Here is a 20,139-nt window from a genome sequence, read left to right as displayed (position 1 = left end):
GCTCCGGGACTGACGAGTGCACACCGAATCAATGTGCACCGTGCTCCAGGACTTGCTGCTGAACTGCTCTCCTTTCTCTACCCTTTGAACCCCCAGACTCTGTTTTCTATCATAGACCACATCATTCCACTGCTCAAAGGCCCCCCACCCCGCCTTCCCGTCAACCTCCTTCTCCACAAGCTCCCTCAGAATGCCCATTGTGATGCCATCTCCACTCCCTGTCTCTCTCCTCCCTCTCTTGCTCCCCTCTGGCCACCCTTCCATCATCTTCTGTTCTTCGAACACATGCCTTTCTTCTAGCCCCAGGGCCTTTACACGGAAGGCTTTCCCCTCAGAGGTCTTCATATGCTCTGTTTTATTTCATCTCTCTGCTCAGATGCCACACCCTAAGTGAGGACTTCTCTTTAGAGCTATCCCCCTCGAGCCACCCCCTTACTTTTCTTCTAGTCCTTGGGAATTTCTGTTATACATGTGTGAATTTTCTTGTTACATATCTGCCTTCTCCTCTTGAATGGGAGCTCCGTGATGGCAGGGGCTTTGTTTGGCTTGTTCACTGCAAATCCCTGTGCCTACAGCAGAGCCTGACATGCAGTAGGTGCTCAACAAATACTTGCAAAATAAATGTATACATATGACTCTTGCCTTTGAGGAACCTAAACAAAATTTCCCATCCCTAAGTGACGATGCCACACTCTGCTCCTCTCCTCTCCTTTCTCCTGCACAGCCCAGCTCATCACATTTTAATTTTTTCCCCAGCCTCAGCCAGCCTGATGACTCATAGCACCGGTGTGAACGCTGGTGTACGTGCTGATGAGTGAGTGCCCAGGTTGATTGATCCTAATGCTTTTCCAGCAGGGAGCTGCCTCAGAACCTCCTGAGAGCCTCACTGCAAGCATTCGTGGCTGCCTTCTTTCCCCTAAACCCTGCTGAACAAGTCTCCAGTGCTGAGGCTGGGCCAAGTGGATTTGGAAAAGACTTCTGGAGATTTGGATGCATGTTAGTGCAGTTATCTGCAGGAATGCCATGGAGGATAGAAGCTAGGAGCACTGCCTGTCAGGGTCACACTGGCTGAGTGTGAATCTGTACAAGCAGCTTCATGTTGCTTGGAATGTGGAATGGAGCCTGGCTCAGGAAGCTGTTATGAGGACACATTGAGAGAAAGTTTGCGAAGTGCTTAACACAGTGCTTCACTCATAGTAAGTGCATGGTCAATGTTAGCTGTCATTAAATGATGACTTTCCTCCAGGAGTGATGTGGGCCTTCTCAGTTTCCCTGTAGGGGTTAGGGCAGGGCCTTGGCTGTGGCGAATGGTCAACATGTGTAGTCAGCTGACATGCTGCTGAAGCAAACATGCTATGACCTCTCCCATCTGAAAGAACAGTCCTCATGAACCCAACTTGATCCCTCCAGCTGTCACCCCATTTCTTGGCTTCTCTTTGTAGCAAAACTCATCAGAATAGTAGTATAGACTGACTCACTTTCTACAATTCTTCCTATTCTTTCATCTTTTACACATTTTATTAGGGAAATTTTCAAACATATATTTTGCCAGTCTTCTCCTTCCCAACTTTTTTGCTGGAGTATTATAAAGCATGCCTCAGAAATATCATTTCACCCACAATGTATCCCTCTAACAAGTAAGAACTTTAAAAAGATATGAGTATCATCATCACACCTAACTGAATTAACAATTCTCTGACATCACCTAGTATTTTATGTTCAAGTTTCCCCAACTGTCTTAAAAATGTCTAGTTCCAATCGCTTTGGCTAAATCAAGCCTGATCGAGGGTCCACACGTTACATCTGGTTGATTTGTCTCAAAGTCTCTTCTCTCTTCTCTCTCAAACCCACTATCAAGCCTCCACACCCACTGCACTGCCAAGACCACACTTTTCAAGGTCACCAATTACCTGAACGTTGCTAAAGTGAATGAGCAATTTTCAGTCTGCATCCACCATGTTTCAGCCGCTGTTGAAACGCTCTTTGCCAGAACACTAGGTGCTTCTCCTGGCTCTTCTCCTCCCTCTGGGTGCTCCTTCTCAGCCCCCATGCCCACCTTTCAGCACTGCGTGCACCACAGATCTGCCCTGGGCCTCCTTCATCTTCTGGTCATACTCCTTGGTGGCGTGGCCCAGTCTCAAGGCTTTAAAAGCCTCCCTAAGTTATACTTTCAGGCCGCACCTCATGCCTTCTGTGCATCTCCTCTCAAATGTCTAGTAGCTGTCTCAAACACTATTTGTCAAATGCTCAGCCCTTACTCATCCCCCATAGACTTCTCCATCCCATCCTTCCAATAGCTTTGGCCCGAAACCTTGAACTCATCCTCACTCCTCTTTGTCCCACACCCCGCACTGACCCCTCAGGAAGGACGCTGTCCTGGCTGCAGATCATACTTTCATTGCTTCTACCCTGGTCCAAGCTACTAGCGTCTTTTACCTGGGCTGTGTAATAACCTCCTACCTGAACTCCCTGCTTCTGTCTTTCTTTTCTCTTCAGTCTATTCTCAAGCCAGCATCCAGAGTTCCTTTTAAGCATCCTCTGCTCAAAGTCATCCACTGGTTCCTAGTTTTTCTGAAGGTAAAAGCCAAATACTTCCTAAAGGACTCCAATGCCCTCAACAAGAAACACTGGCATTTTTGGCAGGAAAACTCTTCACTGTGTGGTCTGTCCGATGCACTACAAGATGTCTGACGTGGCCCTCACCCACTGCATGCCACAGAGTAGCAACCTTCCTCACCCAAGCCCCACCAGCCATTGTGACAACTAAGATGTCCACACACATGCTGCCTGGTGGCCCTGGAAATCCCAGCTCAGAATCTCTTACAAGATCTGCTACTCCCCTGCACCCACCTATCCTCCCCACGCCCCACCTGTCTCTCTGATTTTGCCTCAGACTCCTCTCCCTGTGCTCCCTGGGCTCTTGTCTTATTTGAACAACCTGGCACAGTCCCACCCTTGGCCTCTATGCTAGCTGTTCCTTCTGCCAGAAACGCTTGTCCCCAGACAGCCGCAGAACTCCCTCCCTCCTCCAGAACTTCGCTCAGCTGCTCTCCCCAGAGCACCCAGTTTGAAAGTGAAGACTCCCGTACTCCGGGTCTCTTCTCTGCTTTATTTTTCTCCAGAGCACTTATCTCATCAGATGCACTATAAGTTTTCATCAGTGATCTTATTTGTCTGTAGGCTTCATGGAGGAATTGGGGAGTTTTTTGTTCACTGCTGTACCCCAGGGCCTAGAATGGTAACTGGCACACAGAAGACAATAAATATTTGTTAAGTGAAAGGAAGAATACAGATGGCAGGAAAATGTATACTTACAGAAAGAAGAAAACAAGCTTCTGTAAGCCACAAGAATAAAGAATTAATTTTGTTCTTAGCAAGGACTGGTGTCTGCTCAGCCTAGGGTGGAAAGTAGGGGGTGAGGCTATCGGAACATCTATTTATTTATCAGATTGGTTCAGGAAGGCTTCCTGAAATTGGTGGGGTTTTAGGACTCCCCTTCACCTCATAATCTGGTTTTCAACCAGATTATAACACTCTGATGGTTCCGCCAAACTTGATGACTACTGACAACAAAGGGAGACCCAGGGAACAAGAATGAGCCAAGCTAGTTTTCAGACTGAGAAGCACACTCGCTGAATTGCATTTCTGCTGCAATTGACCCATGTCTGTAGGAGGCTGCAGCAGCATGTCAACTGGAGGGGCAAGTTCAAATGGAGCTGCTCAGTAAGATCTGCTTCCTCTCCTCTCTGGCCCTCAGAAAGCCCATCTTAAATAATGACACAGAGACAGGCTACCCATTACTTGCCTTCCAAAACTCTTAGCAGAAAGGCCCTAGGTTCACAGCTCTACAGTGGAATATTGTGCAGCTGTTAACAAACAATGCAGGAGCTCTTTTTATACTTAATATGGAAAGATCACGAAGATACATTATTAGGGAACAAAACTCATGTTGCAGAACAGCGTACAGTATACTAGCATCTCTGTAAAAAGAAATACACACTTTACCTGAATGTACATATAATATAGCTGGAAAGACATGAGAAAATGCTAATAGAGGTTGCTGAAAGGTGTGGGGTGGGGAGGAATTTGAATGGTTAGGAAACAAGGATGGGGGAGATACTTTTCACTGTAACCTATTTTCTTTTAAATCTAGTACTATGTCAATGTATTGTCTATTTGAAAAGAAGACATCAAGCTACTCTGGAGGTTGAATTGGGAACACTGCTTGAGGCCAGGAGTTCGAGACCAGCTTGGGCAACATAGGGAGTCCTTCATCTGTACAAAAACAAAAAAATTATCCAGGTGTCCTGGTGCATGCCTGTAGTCCCAGCTACTTGGGAGGCTGAGGTGGGAGGATCACTTGAGCCCAGGAGTTTGAGGCTGCAGTGAGCAATGATTGTGCCACTGTAATTCAGCCTGGGTGACAGAGCAAGACCCCATCTCTTAAAGAAAGGAAAAGGTTGGCCGGGCGTAGTGGCTCATGCCTGTAATCCCAGCACTTTGGGAGGCCGAAGCGGATCACCTGAGGTCAAGAGTTCGAGACCAGCCTGGCCAACATGATGAAACCCTGTCTCTACTAAAAATACAAAAATTAGCCGGGCATGGTGGCAGATGACTGTAATCCCAGCTACTCGGGGGGCTGAGGCAGGAGAATCACTTGAACCAGGGAGACAGAGGTTGCAATGAGCCAAGATAGTGCCATTGCACTCCGGCCTGGGATACAAGAGTGAGACTTCATCTCGAAAAAAAGAAAGAAAGGAAAAGGTGAATCACATTAAAAGCAAATTTCATTAGCAATTTTTCATATATGTTAAAAGCCACCTGCACAAGTACAGGTGGCCAGAAGCCAGAGGGCTTCGGGTGAAAGAGGCCTGAGGCTTTAGCTGACCTCATGTGTGATAGGTCCCATCTGTGGCTGGGGCTGAGAAAGCCAGTGTGTCCCTAGCCACCATCTAAAGCTAGACAGCGGGGGGAGGGCCTCCCTGTGCCCAAAGCCGGTCTGGCCACAGCCCCTGTGCTGCAGGGCTCACTCCCAGCTCCTGTGTTCTAGGAGAGCAGTGGCCCAGAACCACCTGCAGAGCCATGAGGAACACGAAATGCCAGGATCAGGTATGCTGTCCTGAAAGCAGATGGGGGAGTGGTGTCAGTGGATAGGAAGGCAAGGAAGGGAATGATGGATATTTGCCTTCAAATATTTGAAAGGCTGTCAAATCAAAGAGGGATGGAGTCCTGTTCCGAGCCCCCTAGAAGATGCCTGGGTCAGGGTGGGGGGTGGTAAGATCTCTCACCTTCAAAAAGCATTTTCTGCCACTGGAAGGGTTGAGCCCTCACTGCATACCAGGCACTTGGCTTGCCTGGCACTTTACTGGCATTACCTCTGAATTTTCCCAGCAATCCCAGGAGGCTGGTACTATTCGTATTCCGTTTTACAAACGAGAAACCTGAGGCTGTCACTGCTCAAGATCACACAGTAACGACCAAGTCGAGATTCAAAGCCAGGGCCCTACTCGGAACTATTATGCTGCACCGCAGGCTGAGGAGATCTACAGCCCTGGGAATTCTAAGACTGTGATTCCATAAAATACAAATATAAACATGGGAAGGCTAAGATAAGGTTGGGAGTTTTGTTTTTCTTTTTAGACGGAGTCTTGCTCTGTCACACAGGGTGGAGTGCAATGGCGTGCTCATTACCCAGATTCAAGTGATTCTCCTGCCTCAGCCTCCCACGTAGCTGGGATTACAGGTGGGCGCCACCACGCCTAATTTTTGTATTTTTAGGTAGAGACGGGGGTTCACCATGTTGGTCAGGCTGGTCTCGAATTCATGACCTCATGATCCGCCTGCCTCAGCCTCCCAAAGTGCTGGGATTACAGGCTTGAGCCACAGCGCTCGGCTAAGGCTGGGAGTTTTTAATTTTTTTCTTTTTTTTGTCGAGGTGTCTTCGGTACAAGGAAGACGAGAAAAGGTGGATGCTGAGTAGAGTTTGGACCTCGGTGACACAATCCTCATCCCTGACTCCTGTTAGCCGCCCCCGCCTCAATGTCCCCTTCTTCTCCAAGGGAATCTACTCACACCATCACACTAGCCCGGGCTGCGGCCCACAGAGGCCGGGGAGGGGCGCACATCCAGCATCCAGCACCAAGCCTGAGGGCCCGGGGAGCCCCTGGGGTCCGGCTGCTTCCCGAGCTGGCGGCTGCAGGAGCAGCGGCAGCGGGAGGTGGAGCAGCGGTGGCGGGAGGTGCCGCAGCACGGAAGCCCCCTCAGCGCCCCTTGGGCTGGAAACCCGGGAGGAGGCGGTGCCCTGCGCAGGGAGGCCCCAGACGCCGTGGGTGGGCGGCTCTGCGCAGCCAGGCTGCGTGGGAGCGGGCAGCGGCGGTGGGGAGCGCCCCGCGCCGGGCGGGGGGGGGCACCCACAGCGCTGGGAGGAGGGGCGCCCGGGCTGCGCTTCCCTTAGCTGGTGACTCAGCAGCCGTCTTCCTCAACTGGGCAGGCGGCGCGGCGAGGGCGGGCGCGTGGGGCGGCGGGGACGCGTGGGGCGGCGGGGGCGCGTGGCTTCCCCGCGCAGAGGTGCCGGTCCTCGCCACCGCCCCTGCGAGGAAGTGCGGGGCTGGGCGCTGGGAGGGGGCGCGTGGGCCGGGAGATTCCTTCCCGCCTGCCGGCGGCTCGCCACCCCGCCCACGCAGCCGTTATCCCGACTCCGCGTTCCCTCCCCGCGGAGGAGCCGGGGGAGCGCGCGCAGAGGAGGAAGGGCTTTCCCCAGGCTGGCCCGGCGAGGGTTGGGGGCGGAGGGACAGAGGGGACACCCGAGGGAGGGCAGCTGCACCCAAACCCTCCCCTCCTGCTGCTCTCGGGTTTTACACATTCATGGCCGGAGGGAGCCCGATGGAGATTTCTAGTGTCTTAGATCTGGAAATCCTTGCAGAATTCACCTCGTTCTGCCCCAGTGCCCCCGGGGCTCTGCCACCTTTTGTTCTTGAAAGGGACAGCGCACCATATCCTGAGAGTCCTTCCTGTGGCTCTTGTCATTTAGAAGCCTTTCTTCATATCTAAGCTAGGTCCTTCCTGAGGCAGTTACCCCCAGACGGCTCTGCTTTGCCAGACTTGGCCCTCTGGTAGAGGGAGCAAGAAGGATCAAGAATGTCCCCACTGAGCAGGAGGGGAAATCGAGGCCCAGCGAACGGGAGGGTTTTGCCCCAAGCTTATTGTGGGGTATGTGAGAGAGGTGCTGACCTCAGGACTCAGGAGCTCTGGCTTCTAGGTCAGAGTCCAGCTGCTTGAAAAGATAGTATTCCTCCCTAGTGCTGCCCAGCGCAGTGTCTCCGCCTGTCTCTGGAAATCCCTTTGACCTTTTCTGATGGATTCGTGTATGTTAAGTAGCATCATGAATATCAGAGATGCCAGATGATGCCCGTTAGGAAGCATCCAGGGTAAAGACCAGGTTATGCACAGGAAACACGGAGGCTGGACCCAAGCAGGAAATTCCCACCGGCGTTGCAGAGTTTTTGTTGCTGTTGTTTTTAAATGATCATTGGTTGAATTGATGCATTGAATGAAAATTGTGGTAGATAGGAATCAATCAACAAGGAAGAAATGGTGGAATTCCCTTGTCTCTCTGCCTGGGATGGGGAATGCATTCCTGATTGGAGGCAGGTGGTTGGCTGGTTTGACCTGGTGCATCCAAAGTCCTGAGAGGTCATTGGCGCCAGGCCCTGGCCGCGTCTAGGCTAAGATACCCTTCAGGGAAAATCACACAACCGCTTTCTGTGTGTCTCACTGCCCCATACCTGGGCCTCCATCCCTGCACCTCTCCCCTTCCACACAGCCTTCTTCCTAGGAGCTTGCTCCTCAGGGGCCTGGTCTCCTGCATGCTGCAGATGGAGTGGGTATGGAGGTGTGGTAGACTTGCTCCGTTCTACAGAGGGGAAGACCCAGGAGGATCTGGCTAGCCAATGGAGATGAAACACTTCATGCAGAAAAAGGAAAAGGAGCCGGGAGTGCTGATGGTGTGACCAGGCCAGGGGGCACTGGGAGATACAGAAATCAAGCTATTCTGAGCTTTGCTGTGAGGCCTGTGCATCTTTAGTATGATGTGGGTTGTCCTCCAACTCCCCTAGCCCGTCAGTAACACACAGTTGCCCATGCAGAGTCGTGCCCTCTCAGGCCCACAAACACCTCCGCACCACCTGCTCACCCTCTCGTCAGGGTATTGACACTTCCCTGAACAGAGCTGATCTTGCCTGGTTGAGAAATAGGAGTAAGGGGCCTGGAACCTAGGTGCTGGTTCATGATCCCAGAATCCAGCCCTTTCCTCTCTTTTCCCCCAGAGATATGGCCACAATGCAAGCTTCCTTTCCCTCCTGCCTTCATAAGCCCATTGCCCATTTCTTACTTCGCCTGTTGACAAGGCTGGGTGTGTCTCTGTGTGTGTGTGTGTGTGATGAAATTCTCACTCCAGAGTTTTGTTCTTAAGACAGCTTCCCAGGCTGACAGACTGGTCAGGGGCTGTGGGCAGAGAGGGCTCTCCCTGCTCATGACTAGGATTGGGATGGGTCCTGTTAGTTGCCGGGGGCAGTCTTCCCCCCACCCCTCATCTATCTCACACCCCAATCAGCCTGAAGACCTGAGCCTGAGTCCAGCTTTCCACGTGGGCTCAGCTGCAGGACAGTGAGCTGTGCTGTTGGGCCCAAGAACAGCTCCTCAGGGGCCTCCTTTCTGTGCAGCTCTTCCTCAGCCCTGATACCACAACCCACCCCCACTCAACAATCCATGAGCCTGCCTGGACCCTACAGACTGAGGGTTTATTTATTCAACCAGTATTTATCATGCGTCTTCAAGGTATTGAGTTTGACTCTCATATTCTATTCCCTGCAGGCTCATGTGACACCAACCTCTACTGCCTGCCGGCTCTTCCTGCTCACATCTTCCTGCCCCATAGCAAACCCCGACAGAGTCATGTGACATTTCAACATCCAAAACATTATTTAAGATCCTAGAAAGGAGAAAACAAGCTTATCACACATCATGATGCTCTTTAACTTCCTGCTTTATGACTTCCACACGTGAAGTTCATTGGGAAAGTATCCCTTCTACAGCCCAAATACTTACTATTCCATGACAAGTCAGCGGAAGTGCCCCGTGTCCTTCCCCTTTCCTTATCAGGACCAAACAAGGCAATTCCAATTCTCTGCAAAATTTAGTGAAGCTAAAAATACACTTGGACTCTGAAGCGCCTCCCTCATGAGCCCTTCAACTCCTTAGCAGCGTAGTGCCCTGGCCTTTAGTTAACCAGAGCTACCACGATATCCTCCCCTCTTACCAAATCCTGCTCTGGGAAATTGCTCATATAAACTCTTTCACACTAAACGTATAAAATACTGAGAAGGCTAAATGTGTTGATTTTTTCCTGTCCTAGGAGAATTTGCATTTAAACAAGGAGGATACCCAGAGTCATCTCCGATTGTGGAATTATTGGCATAGTTGAGATATTCTGAAAGGCAGAATATCTGCTATCCCTGGAGTTACAGCACTGGCTTTAAGTTTGGCCCTGCACACCCGTGAAGCAGCCCTGACTGGGTTTTTTGGTCCGTCATCACATAATGTTGAGAGCAGTGAAAGAAGAGTTAAAAGAATTTGAACTCTAAACCTAGTTCTACCACTAACTAGTTTGGAAGCAACAGTCACTTCTTTCTTAGGCCTTACTTTTCTCATTTGCCAAATGAGAAGTTTTAACCTTAAAGAATCCTTCTAGCTCTGATGTTTGCTTAACTCCCCAAAGGGGCTAGCAGACCCTGGCCCAGCTCCTAAAGGCCTCTAGCCTCTGGAGCTTTGGCTTGGAGGGAATGGTCTGATGCCAGCACAGAGCATGGGGCCCTTCTCTGGGCAGGGAGTGGGACAGGCTGCCCATATGCCCTCTGTCCACAGCAGCCTGCCTGCCAGGGAGGAAAGGTGCTGCTCGGCACACACACCGGTCTTGAAGAGTTACATAACCCACGCAGGTCCCTTATTCCAACCAAACAGCAACAGCAAAATAGTCTGTCGTCCACCCCCACCCCAGCACACACACACACATTAGCAGTCTTTGCCTGTGGTGGCCTCATCGTCACAAACACCCTGGAAGAGAATTTTAGAAGCCCACCATCTTTTCTTTTTCATTTGTTTTGGTTTTCCTGGAAGATATCTCATCTAAGAAAAGTCTTTAAGAGAAGAAAACCAATAACCACGCATTGGGCCTCTTAGTCCCTCCCTGCTGTTCTTTTCAGCTTTCTGACCTCAGAGTCCTGAAAAGTGAAGGTCTATCTTCCATCCCCAGGAAGGAAAAATTTGGAGAAATGGATTCAGCTTCCATTCCACAGAAGTGAGAAGCACTTCCTGGATTCAAACGCCATTTCCTTCACTCTCCATTTTTGTCCTTGACAAGTCAGTGTACCTTCTCCTAGATGAGACTATAATTTTCTTAATTAGGAAATAGGGGTGATATTCTCACTGTGGGGCATCAGGTGATAACTCAGATCTCTTTGATGTCCTTAAGAGAAGTGCAAATAATCTTAAAATGCAACAGAAGAGGTTTAAGTTGGGCTGAAAGAAGACTTTGCCAGCTAGAAAGTTGTGAGACAGCATTGCAGATCACTGAGGGATGGTGGATTTGTCCTGCCTGGCTGCTTTTCAAGGTAAGCTCAATACTCCTGTGTCTGGAATGGCTTGGATGCACATGGCCAGAGGCAGAGGGTAAATGAGAAAGGGGCACATGAAGAAAGGTGGCTTGGCAGTATAGAAGAAACCCTGAACCCTGCATTCTAGTCTGTCACTGTCATCTGACAACAGATGAACCTCTTATCTTTCTTAGACCCTGGTTTCTTTTTCTTTTTTTGGTCAGGAGTGGATGGAGTCTTGCTATGTCGCCCAGACTGGAGTGCAATGGCGCAATCTCGGCTCATTGCAACCTCCGCCTCCCTGATTCAAGCGATTCTTCTGCCTCAGCCTCTTGAGTAGCTGGGACTACAGGCCACCACACCCAACTAATTTTGTATTTTTAGTAGTGACGGGGTTTCACCGTGTTGGCCAGGCTGGTCTTGAACTCCTGACCTCAACTGATCTGCCTGTCCTGGTCTCTTTATCTGTAGAAATACTGTAATGTATTGAACACTTACTATGTGCCCCAACAGTACTAAATAAATGATATTATGTAATTTTTAAAACTTTACAACCAGTCTTTAAAGTAAGTATTTTCCTCATTTTATAAGTGGAAAAAGAGAGGCCAAAAGAAAGTAAACAGTGAAGGTGAGGTCTCACAGCTGTGGGGGTACCGGGATTTCTCCCCAGGTATGCCTGCCCAAAGCTCATGTTCTCAATCACCTAGATCTTGGGCACTGTGTGATCCAGTGGCTACCTGAAGTTCCTTTCAGCCTGAAAGATTTAGCTTTGCCCTTGCCTTACTCCTGATTCCCTTTCTTTTTGTTAATGCCCTCATTGACTGAAATGAAGATGACCACTCCCTTTTTCCATGAAAATAAGGTACCCTTTGCAGCGTTTGCGGGAACCTGCATTTTGTGCTTTTCCAGAAGCAGAGGAGGAAGTTGCTGCAGTGGCCCAAGCCTTGGAAATCCTGCCAAACGGCCTCACATTTGAGAATCTGCCAGGTACAGTGAGAGTGTCCCCAGGGCCTCTTACTGAGAAACCCCTTACTAAGCTGCTGTTGCCCTGTGCCCAGGGCCACTGGGATATTCTTAGGCCCCGGTGAAAAAAAATGTTCAGGCTTTCCAACAAGGCAGCTTGTCTAAAAATCTTTACATGGAACATAAACTCAGGAGTTGAGTCTTTTTTCAGATTGTGAGCCCCAGTGTTTGTCCCAGTCCTTCCCTCTTTCTTCATGTTACCCTCCCTTCCATTCCTTCTTCACCCAGCCCTGGCCCCAGCTGCCTTTTCTCATAAGTGACCTTTGAAACTCAGGCTACACCGAGATTTGCTGAATCAGCAGGACCAACTGCTGTTTCTCTTGCTTAGTTTTGGGCCAGTGGGAAAACGTGCCAGGATGCCTTTGTGAGGCCCTATGGCATTCACTGTTTGCATCTGGGAAGAGCTTGGGAATGAGGAAGGAGGGAGCTGATGTGGAACTCGGCATGGAGGCTGGTAAGGAGGAGGGAGACAACCAGTGTTTCCCAGAGACCAGGGGATGACTTGGTTCTCTTAAATGCATTATTTTTGGATGGAAGGAAGGGAAGAGCAGTGGTCTAGGTGCTCAGAAAGGCAAAGGGCAGCAAATCTTTGCAAGTGGCCACTCTATGCCAGCTTTCTGATATAAACAAAAAGATGCACACTCCCTCCCCAAAGTGGGCCTTCAAGCTGGCCCCATTTCTTAGACTAGAAGCTCTCTCCCTGCTGGGGATAGGGGAAGAACTAGTGGATAGGGAGATTGGTGAGCATGGGCCCTACGATGCTTCCTCAGCAACCAGGCACAAGGTAGACAAGGTTCCTGTGTGTTGAAATTGTCCTCACCCAGCGATAGGGTTTAGCCTCATAGGGAGGGGATTAGGGTGGGAAGAGGGGGGCTGTATCATCAGAGAATGGGATGAGATGCGCATGCAAAACAGGTATCTCCATGGATTGAATTTTCTGCCTTTTGTTCCCTTTCCAGCTATCCTTGCCTCTTGCTATTCTGACATAAACCTTTGAGCTCAATGAAGAAAACCTGCTCTCTGTCTCTTAACATGATGTTTATACTCACCCTTTTTACCTTGTGCTGTTCTGATAGAAGATTGCTCTACGCAGCTGCAACATGCTTACACTTGTTTAGACGTTTCTAGATATGTATCTCATATATTTTGGGCAAGGACCATTTGCTTCTTTCCAATCTTTCCACAGCACTGAGTGCAGGGTTTTGAACAGACTGGACACTTGATACATATAGTTGACCATAGACCTTTATACTTTCTTTCTTAATAGCTTTTAGGATGGGCCAGCCATGAGCTGTCACCTTCAAGCATGCAACCCTGACTCAATAGGAGCAGAGACCCCAGTTACAATCAGCATCTTAGACAACTCAGGCTAAAAAGCACATCCAGGAATCTTCTAGCCATACCCAGCCTCCAGTCAGTATGAGAACAGGGAGCTCAAAAGATACTCAAGACTTATTTCATGTTTAAAGGATGTGGGTAGAGAGGAAAGAGATTTCCCTGTGTAGCTTACGTGGAAGAAGGATAGGAGGAGGAGAAGATGGGAGAGCGAAAGTGTTTGAGGGAGAGGAAGAAAGGGAGAAGAGAAGGAAGAAAAAAGGGAGGAAAGGAGTGAAGGAGAGGAGGGATGTGAAAGGAATAAAGAAAGGATATAACAGAGAGAAGACAGGAGCTGTGGAGCCCTTCAGACTTCATAGTCACATTGAGGTGGGGAGCTTGGAGTAGGAGCTGAATTTGAATTGGAACGCAAGAATCTATCCTCCAGCAATCATCTGCCTGTGGCGTTGGAGACATGGACAAGCCCTGCCATCCAAGGCAGTAAATGCATGACTGGTGGGTGGGAAAATGTGCTCAGATGCCACCGAGGCCAGCAGCTTCAGATAAGTTCATATGCTTCCATGGCAAGAGGATTTGTCAGGTCAAGTTGGGTTTCTGGTGCCAGCCAGGAAAGGGATAATAATAAATTCTGTAGATGCTGTGAGCCTTGATTGAAAAAATAAAGAGGAGGAAGCTATGTTTGCTGATTTCATTAAGAGGCAAAAGCAGTGGGGGTCAGAGCTTAGCAAGAATCAAGAAGCACGCAGAGAAAGAATTTTAACCCTTCAAATGTTTTTCTTCCTTAGTATCTCTGCACTCACCCACTCACGGATTGCTGCTTTCTTGCACTGACCTCCAATACCACCACCACCTTTGTGTCTCCCTCAGCTGAAGGAGGGAGAGAAGCCAGATTACATATTAATGCAGATAAAATGGGAATTAAATGATTCATTATTTCCCAGTCCAAAGTTCTCTAGGGCTTCTGCCTCTCCTGGAATTGGGTAGGAAGAGGGGTTCTGGGATTAAGAGTCAAACTGTGTGAGGACATAATGCACCTACTGGAGTGCCTGGCCTCTGGAAACCCTCACCCACTCTTCAACCACCTCACTGGGGCAGCGTTCTCACTGGAATGAGGCCAGAGGAGGAATGAGAGAAGATTCACAGGAAACGCATGATCAGAAGACCTGCTCTGCCAGCTCTTCCTCCCGCTTCAGCACTCCTAGTAGAGAACCAATTTTGCAGCGAGCCCCCAGGAGCAATACCAGGGAGGGGGCTGCTGGCTCTGCTCTTTTCCTCCTCACCTTTCCCTATCCTTGGAGATACCTCTCTGCCTGCCGGCTCCATCTACTCCTGCACCGTAGACAGGTATGGGCAGAGAACAAACATACAAAACAGGCCATGGGCAGAGAGCAGGGTAAGACCGAACATGTAATTAGCAGTGATGATTCCTTCCTGAGGTTCTGCGGGGAAACTTGCGTTGAAGTTGGGCAACTGTGGGGAAAGAAATGAGTGGTCCAGAAGATATTCAATCAGCCAATATGACCATGTTTTCACATCCAAGGAAAGAGAGCTGCAGGGAGGAGGGGAGGCAGGCACATCCATGGTCTCTATGTCTCTGGGTGTGCAGGCTCAGGGAGGAGGGGAAAAAGCTGGAGGCTCTGGAGAAAGGAAGGCACTACTGTTAAGTGCCTGGGCCAACTTTCTAAGTGAAGGATTCCAATAACTTCCACTCTCCTCTACCATGTTAATTATTTCTTATTTTTGTTCTATTCCTTTGAGAGGCAAAAGCGGGACAGGTGAGAAGGAAAGATGAGGATGTCACAATTCCTCTCTGGAATTGACATGTGAGGCTGGACAGGAACCCAGATAATTCCTAAATCTCAGGGTTCCTAGCAGGACCAACTGAGTGAAAGGGTTTGGGCTCTATAGATCACTCTGAAGGCCATAGCGATGTCTTTGTCTAAGAAAAATAATCTTTCGTCAACTCTTTTTGCCACACAATGCCCTGGAGAGATGCAAAGAAAGTGGAGATGCAGTAGGGGAGAAGGGAGACACCAAAAGTCATGAGGAGAGAAATCATAATGACCAGGTAGCTGTGGCTCCCCACAGGGAAAGGGACTGGAAAAATTCTTCCCACCTACCTGGGGAAAAGACCACTTAGTATCTTGGAACAGTATTGCCTTTTGCTGAGCCTTGGGCATTGAGGAAAAATGACTTTCTGCTTTTTATGCCAGATAAGGAAAAACCAAAAATAAAAATGTGAAACTGAGGGAGGTCCAAATGGGCTATTTAGAGAGTTGAGGTAGAAAACTGTATCTTCTTGGGGCTTGAATCAAGTGTTTTAAGTCAGCCAAGCCAGATTATGGTAGACTCCTTGGTTCTGATCCACGTACCCTGTGAGCTACACTGCCCTAACCCAACTTCTCTAACTCTACAACAGATGGGAAAAGAAAGTGAGTTTTGAAGGAATACAGCAAATCTTCACAAGGATCTCTCAGACTTAAAGCACATGTGCAAGTGGATGAAGATGAGAATTCCCAGCTCTACTTTATTCCTCATTATCCCCTGTAGCATCACCATTTTCAAGGTCAGGTACTGACCAGGTACAATTTCCCTTGAACTACCCTTATTTAGTTCTCCTTCACTTGTCTAATCAGAGAAAAGAAGCTGGCATGGCCACAGCCTTTCCAGTACAGAGAAGAGAACATCCCAGATGCTTTCATGTCTTCTTTCCATATTCCTAGTTTATGGACCTCGTGAGTGAAGAAAGAGCTTGAGGTTCTAGGTGCTGAGAGATTAACATTTCTCTCAGGACCCAAGACAAGATTTCAGTGATCACCAAATAACCGGAGGAAATAAGGTTTGCAGTTGCTGGCCTTAACGGGGAGATTTAAACAGGCATGGCATCCGAATATCAACTCCATCTGTCTACTGACCCCCATGTCATTGTTCCCTTTCAGCAATGGCCAAATACCCTGTAGGAAGAACCCTCCTTGAGTTGGAGGAAAAATCTATACCCAGACTGAGTTCTCAAGCCATGCCTGAGTCCTCCATTGGTTTGATAGGATGGTCCCTTGCGCCTCTTCGGCTCTATGGGAATTCAGAGCAGAGAAGCATTCCCCAAATGAGCCATTCCTGGCTATGACTCCCACTTCACCAGGTGAAAAGCCGCATCTTCTCTTCATCTGCCTCCAGCTCCTGTGCTTTCCCACGTCACTCCTGCTTTTCAGGTTTGCCCTCAGTCTCCTGATTTTCCCTCTACCCCAGTCCTACTCTTCCTGGGCCTCAGCCCTTTTAAAGCTCTTCACATGCCTCTTTCCGAGCCTTCATCTCAGTCTCCATTCAAATACTTTTACTACCCAAACTTCCTTCCAAATTTTTCCTCACTTAAAAAGATACCTTCAATGGTTCTCTTCTACAGTTGAATCTTCACTCGAACTTCATCCCAGTCTAACCCCCTTTAAATGCTCAGTTACTAATATCCCCAATCGCTTAAAACCCACTTATTTCCTCCTTTGGCCTTACTGATGGTCTGGTTACTCCTTTTTGCTCCAATATTCCTCAAAGCCTTCTCAGGCACGGATATCATTTCCTCATTTTCCCCAGATCTCCTTGACACACTTCTGGCCCCTTCAGGCCACGTCACCCTGGTCTTTTAGACTCCCACGCACCCGATGCCCCTGTCTCTCCCTCACACCCACTTGCTTCCCTTGCTCCCACCACAACAGTGCCCATCTCCCTCTTCCCCGCTCACTCAGGTCTCCTGCTCAGGACGCCCTTGCCGATGGTGGAGGGGGATTTGTGCTGAAGGAGGGCTCCGGCAGCAGCGCAGCAACTCGGGGGACGCTCCTTCTCCTTGTCAGTCACGGCTCCCTGTGCCCCCAGATGCTTGTGGGGCGACTGGGGTGTGTGAGCCCTGCTGCCAGGGCCCCGCGGGGGCTGCTCCAGGAGCTGTCCGTGGTGCTGAAGCGGCGGCTGCTCGGGTGCGGGCTGTGGCGCGGCGGCTGAGCGCTGTCCCTGGTCCTGGAGAGGTTCTTGGGCCCTGGCGGCGGCAGCAGGAGCGGTGGCCGGAGCGACGGGCGGCTGGGCGGATGACGGGGGGACGAGCCCGGGCGGAGGCTGGGCTTGCAGCAGCTGCTGGTGCTCCCACAGGCTGCGGTTCTCAGCGCTCAGCTCGTCCAGCCGCCGCTCCAGCTCGTCGATGCGCTCTCGCTGGGTGTGGATGAGGCTCTGCTGGTTCTGCACGATGGCCGTGAGCTCCTTGAGGTAGAGCACGGCGCGCACCGGGTTCTCCAGCAGGCTCTCCATGCCGCCCGCCGCCGCCTGCGCTCTGCCTGCGCCTGGGCTGGCGGCGGGGAACGCGAGGGCGCGGGAGCCCAGCAGCCCAGTGGTCGGCTCGCCTCCCTCGCCCACGGGCCCAGCCTCCCTGCCGCCGCCGGCGCCGCGTCACCGCCACTCCGACCTTCACACACGCATCGCGGGGCGGGGCCGCGGCTCAGGGCCCCACCCCCACCCCACCCCCTACCTCCAGGCCTCCCCAACCCCTCATCTCCCTGCCTCTTGGCGTCATAGGAGGCTCTGCTGCCTGCAGGGCCGAGATGAGAGGGAGGAGGCCAGAGACAGGGAACCTGCGGCCCGGGCGTGGGAGGGAAGCAAGAAACGCAGGCGACCCGAGAAGGACGGTGAATCTGACTGGCCAGAACGGGAAGTAGGCGAAGGGGAAGAAGCAATCCTGGGAAGGTGCGATGGGACCTGCAGGAGAAGAGAAGCAGAAAAGAAAGGAAGAGAAGGGGAGAGGCTGGCGGAGAGGAAGCAGAAAAAGGGAAGGTGGGGAAAATAAAGAGAAATGAGCTGGAGGAGAGGAAGGCGTGGGGCCCTGAAGGGGCGCGAATTCTTTAGGTCCAGTCCTTCCAGGGGCTGGGGTCCATCTAGATACCTGCGGAGGAGAGGCCACACTAGCCGCTTTTGCTCGCAGCAATCTATTCTGCGGGGGAATTTCCTGGAACACAAGGATTCTGGGGCTCTAAGGGACCCTAAAGAGCATCTGATCCTGCTCCTTCCTTCAGCAATGAAGAAACTTGGGGTGGGAAGGCTGTTCATGCTGGGTTTTCCCTGGGAGTGAGATCTCAAGACAGTTTTGGCAGTTCCTGATAGAAACACAAACTAAATAAACCAGGTCCTCTGTGGCAAGGGCTAACACTTCCAGAAACTTCTGAACAGGTCATTCTATTTGACAAATAGTTAGAAAATGCACGCTGTTACCAAACATTGGGCTAGATGGTGGTAAGAGAAAGATGATTAGAATAGAATCTTAGGCTTCTTGATGCTTATAAATAAGTGGGTGAAATTGGTCATAATTAACTTTGACGTATGGTGGTGGTGGGGAGTGATCAGGTAGAGGTTTGCCCAGAGTGCTATAGGAGCCAGCAGCTTAGAGATCCAGGAAGGCTTCTTGGAGGAAGTGACTCTTGGTGTGGCAAGGGTTTCTCAGAAAGGGAGGGCAACATGAACAAAAGCTCAGAGACATTAATCAGCATTGATGGAATCATTCATTCATGTTTACAACAATCATATGTAAAACACCCACTAGGTGCAAAGTAATGTACCAGAATCTATGCAGGCCACATTTAGCATAGATAATAAGTTATCATTTCTATAATCAAGTTGATTCCAATCTCGTAGAGTAGATATGACATGCACATGAGCAGGCAAAACACAAGTCGAGATTTCTGTAAGAGCTCTTCAAGCCAAGTGCCATAGAGTTCAGGGGTGGGAGAGGTTTCATTTGACTGTTTTGATCTGATGAGTTCTGATAGGGGTGTTATTCAAGTTGGGCCGTGAAGAATGGGAGATATTTCAACAGGTAGGCAGAACAGGGGGCCAGAGATGAGAAAGATATATGAGGCACCAGGGAAAAAGCTAAGTAATGGAAAAATAGCACTTGGTTTAAATTAATTTGACAGGAAATTAATTTTCTTTTCTTTTTCTTTGTCTTTCTTTCTTTTCTTTCTTTCTTTCTTTCTTTCTTTCTTTCTTTCTTTCTTTCTTTCTTTCTTTCTTTCTTTCTTTCTTTTTTTAGACAGGGTCTTGCTCTGTCGTCCAGGCTGGGGTTCAGTGGTAGGATCATGGCTTGCTGCATCCTTGACCTCCTGGGATTAAGCAATCCTCTAGTCTCAGCTTCTTGAGTAGGTGAGATTACAGATGCATACCACCATACCTGGCAAAGGAAATGAAAATGAGTTGTTCTTTCCTCTTTTATTGGAATGTGATGAGAAGGAGGCAGGGTTATGGGTGCTCTTTGCATGTTTGTTGTTGTGCTGTTCTGCTCTTCACACACATGTCCATCAGGCACCCTGTCAACCTTCCATTCTCCCAGGGTAGGCATATTTATGGGTACCATGAGCCCAGTGAGCTGGGCCACCCCTCACCAAGTGGTGCCAGACTTGAATGATCTTATGAGAAGGAACCTGTGCTCTGCAAATATATTGGTTTATCTGCATTTGTGATGTGTTTTTATTTTGCTTTTCTTCCATTTATCTTCATAGCAAACTTTCTCTGCTGATTATTTCTTTTACTGTGCACAAGCTTTTTAGTTTAATTAAGTCCATCTGTTTATCTTTGTTGCATTTGCTTTTAGATTCTTAGTCATAAACTCTTTGCCTAATGTCTAGAGAAGAGTTTTTCCGATGTTATCTGTTGGAATTTTTATGATTTCAGAACTTAGATTTAAGTATTTGACTCATCTTGAATTGATTTTTGTATAAGGTGAGAGACGAGGATGCAGATTCATTCTTCTACATGTGGCTTAGCCAATTATCCCAGCACCATTTGTTGAGCAGAGTGTCCTTTCCCCACTTTATATTTTTGTTTGCTTTGTCAAAGATCAGTTGGGTGTAAGTATTTGGCTTTATTTCTGGGTTCTCTATTCTGTTCCATTGGTCCATGTGCCTATTTTTATACCAGTACCATGCTGTTTTTGTGACTATAGCTTGGTAGTATAGTTTGAAATCAGGTAATGTGATTCCTCCAGATTTGTTCTTTTTGCTTAGTCTTGGTTTGGTTAGGTGGGCTCTTTGGTTCCGTATGAATTTAAGGGATTTTTTTTAGAGTTTTATGAAGACTGATAACGGTATTTTGATGGGAATTGCATTGA

The 20,139-nt window shown here is 49.3% G+C and overlaps 1 protein-coding gene across 5 annotated transcripts in view; it reads right to left on the bottom strand.

Annotated features, from left to right (window-relative positions):
- The window catches only part of IQSEC3 (IQ motif and Sec7 domain ArfGEF 3), a 109,134-nt gene extending 91,715 nt beyond the window's left edge, over window positions 1-17,419 (bottom strand). For 3 of the 5 annotated variants that reach the window (XM_017545393.2, XM_017545395.2, XM_017545394.2), the window contains exon 1: window positions 16,741-17,418. In XM_017545393.2, the coding sequence (XP_017400882.1) occupies window positions 16,741-17,294 (554 nt within the window). In that variant the 5' untranslated portion in view covers window positions 17,295-17,418. Of the gene's footprint in view, window positions 1-6,072; window positions 6,278-16,740 lie in introns of those variants that run through there. The other 2 variants (XM_017545392.2, XM_017545396.2) reach the window with 2 other exon arrangements.
- Between the last annotated feature and the right edge of the window lie 2,720 nt (window positions 17,420-20,139).

This window comes from Cebus imitator, unplaced genomic scaffold (genome assembly GCF_001604975.1).
Source record: "Cebus imitator isolate Cc_AM_T3 unplaced genomic scaffold, Cebus_imitator-1.0 Scaffold179, whole genome shotgun sequence".
Lineage (NCBI taxonomy): Eukaryota > Metazoa > Chordata > Mammalia > Primates > Cebidae > Cebus > Cebus imitator.
The sequence above is the reverse complement of the archived record's forward strand: the minus strand, read 5'-3'. Positions and strand labels throughout refer to the sequence as shown.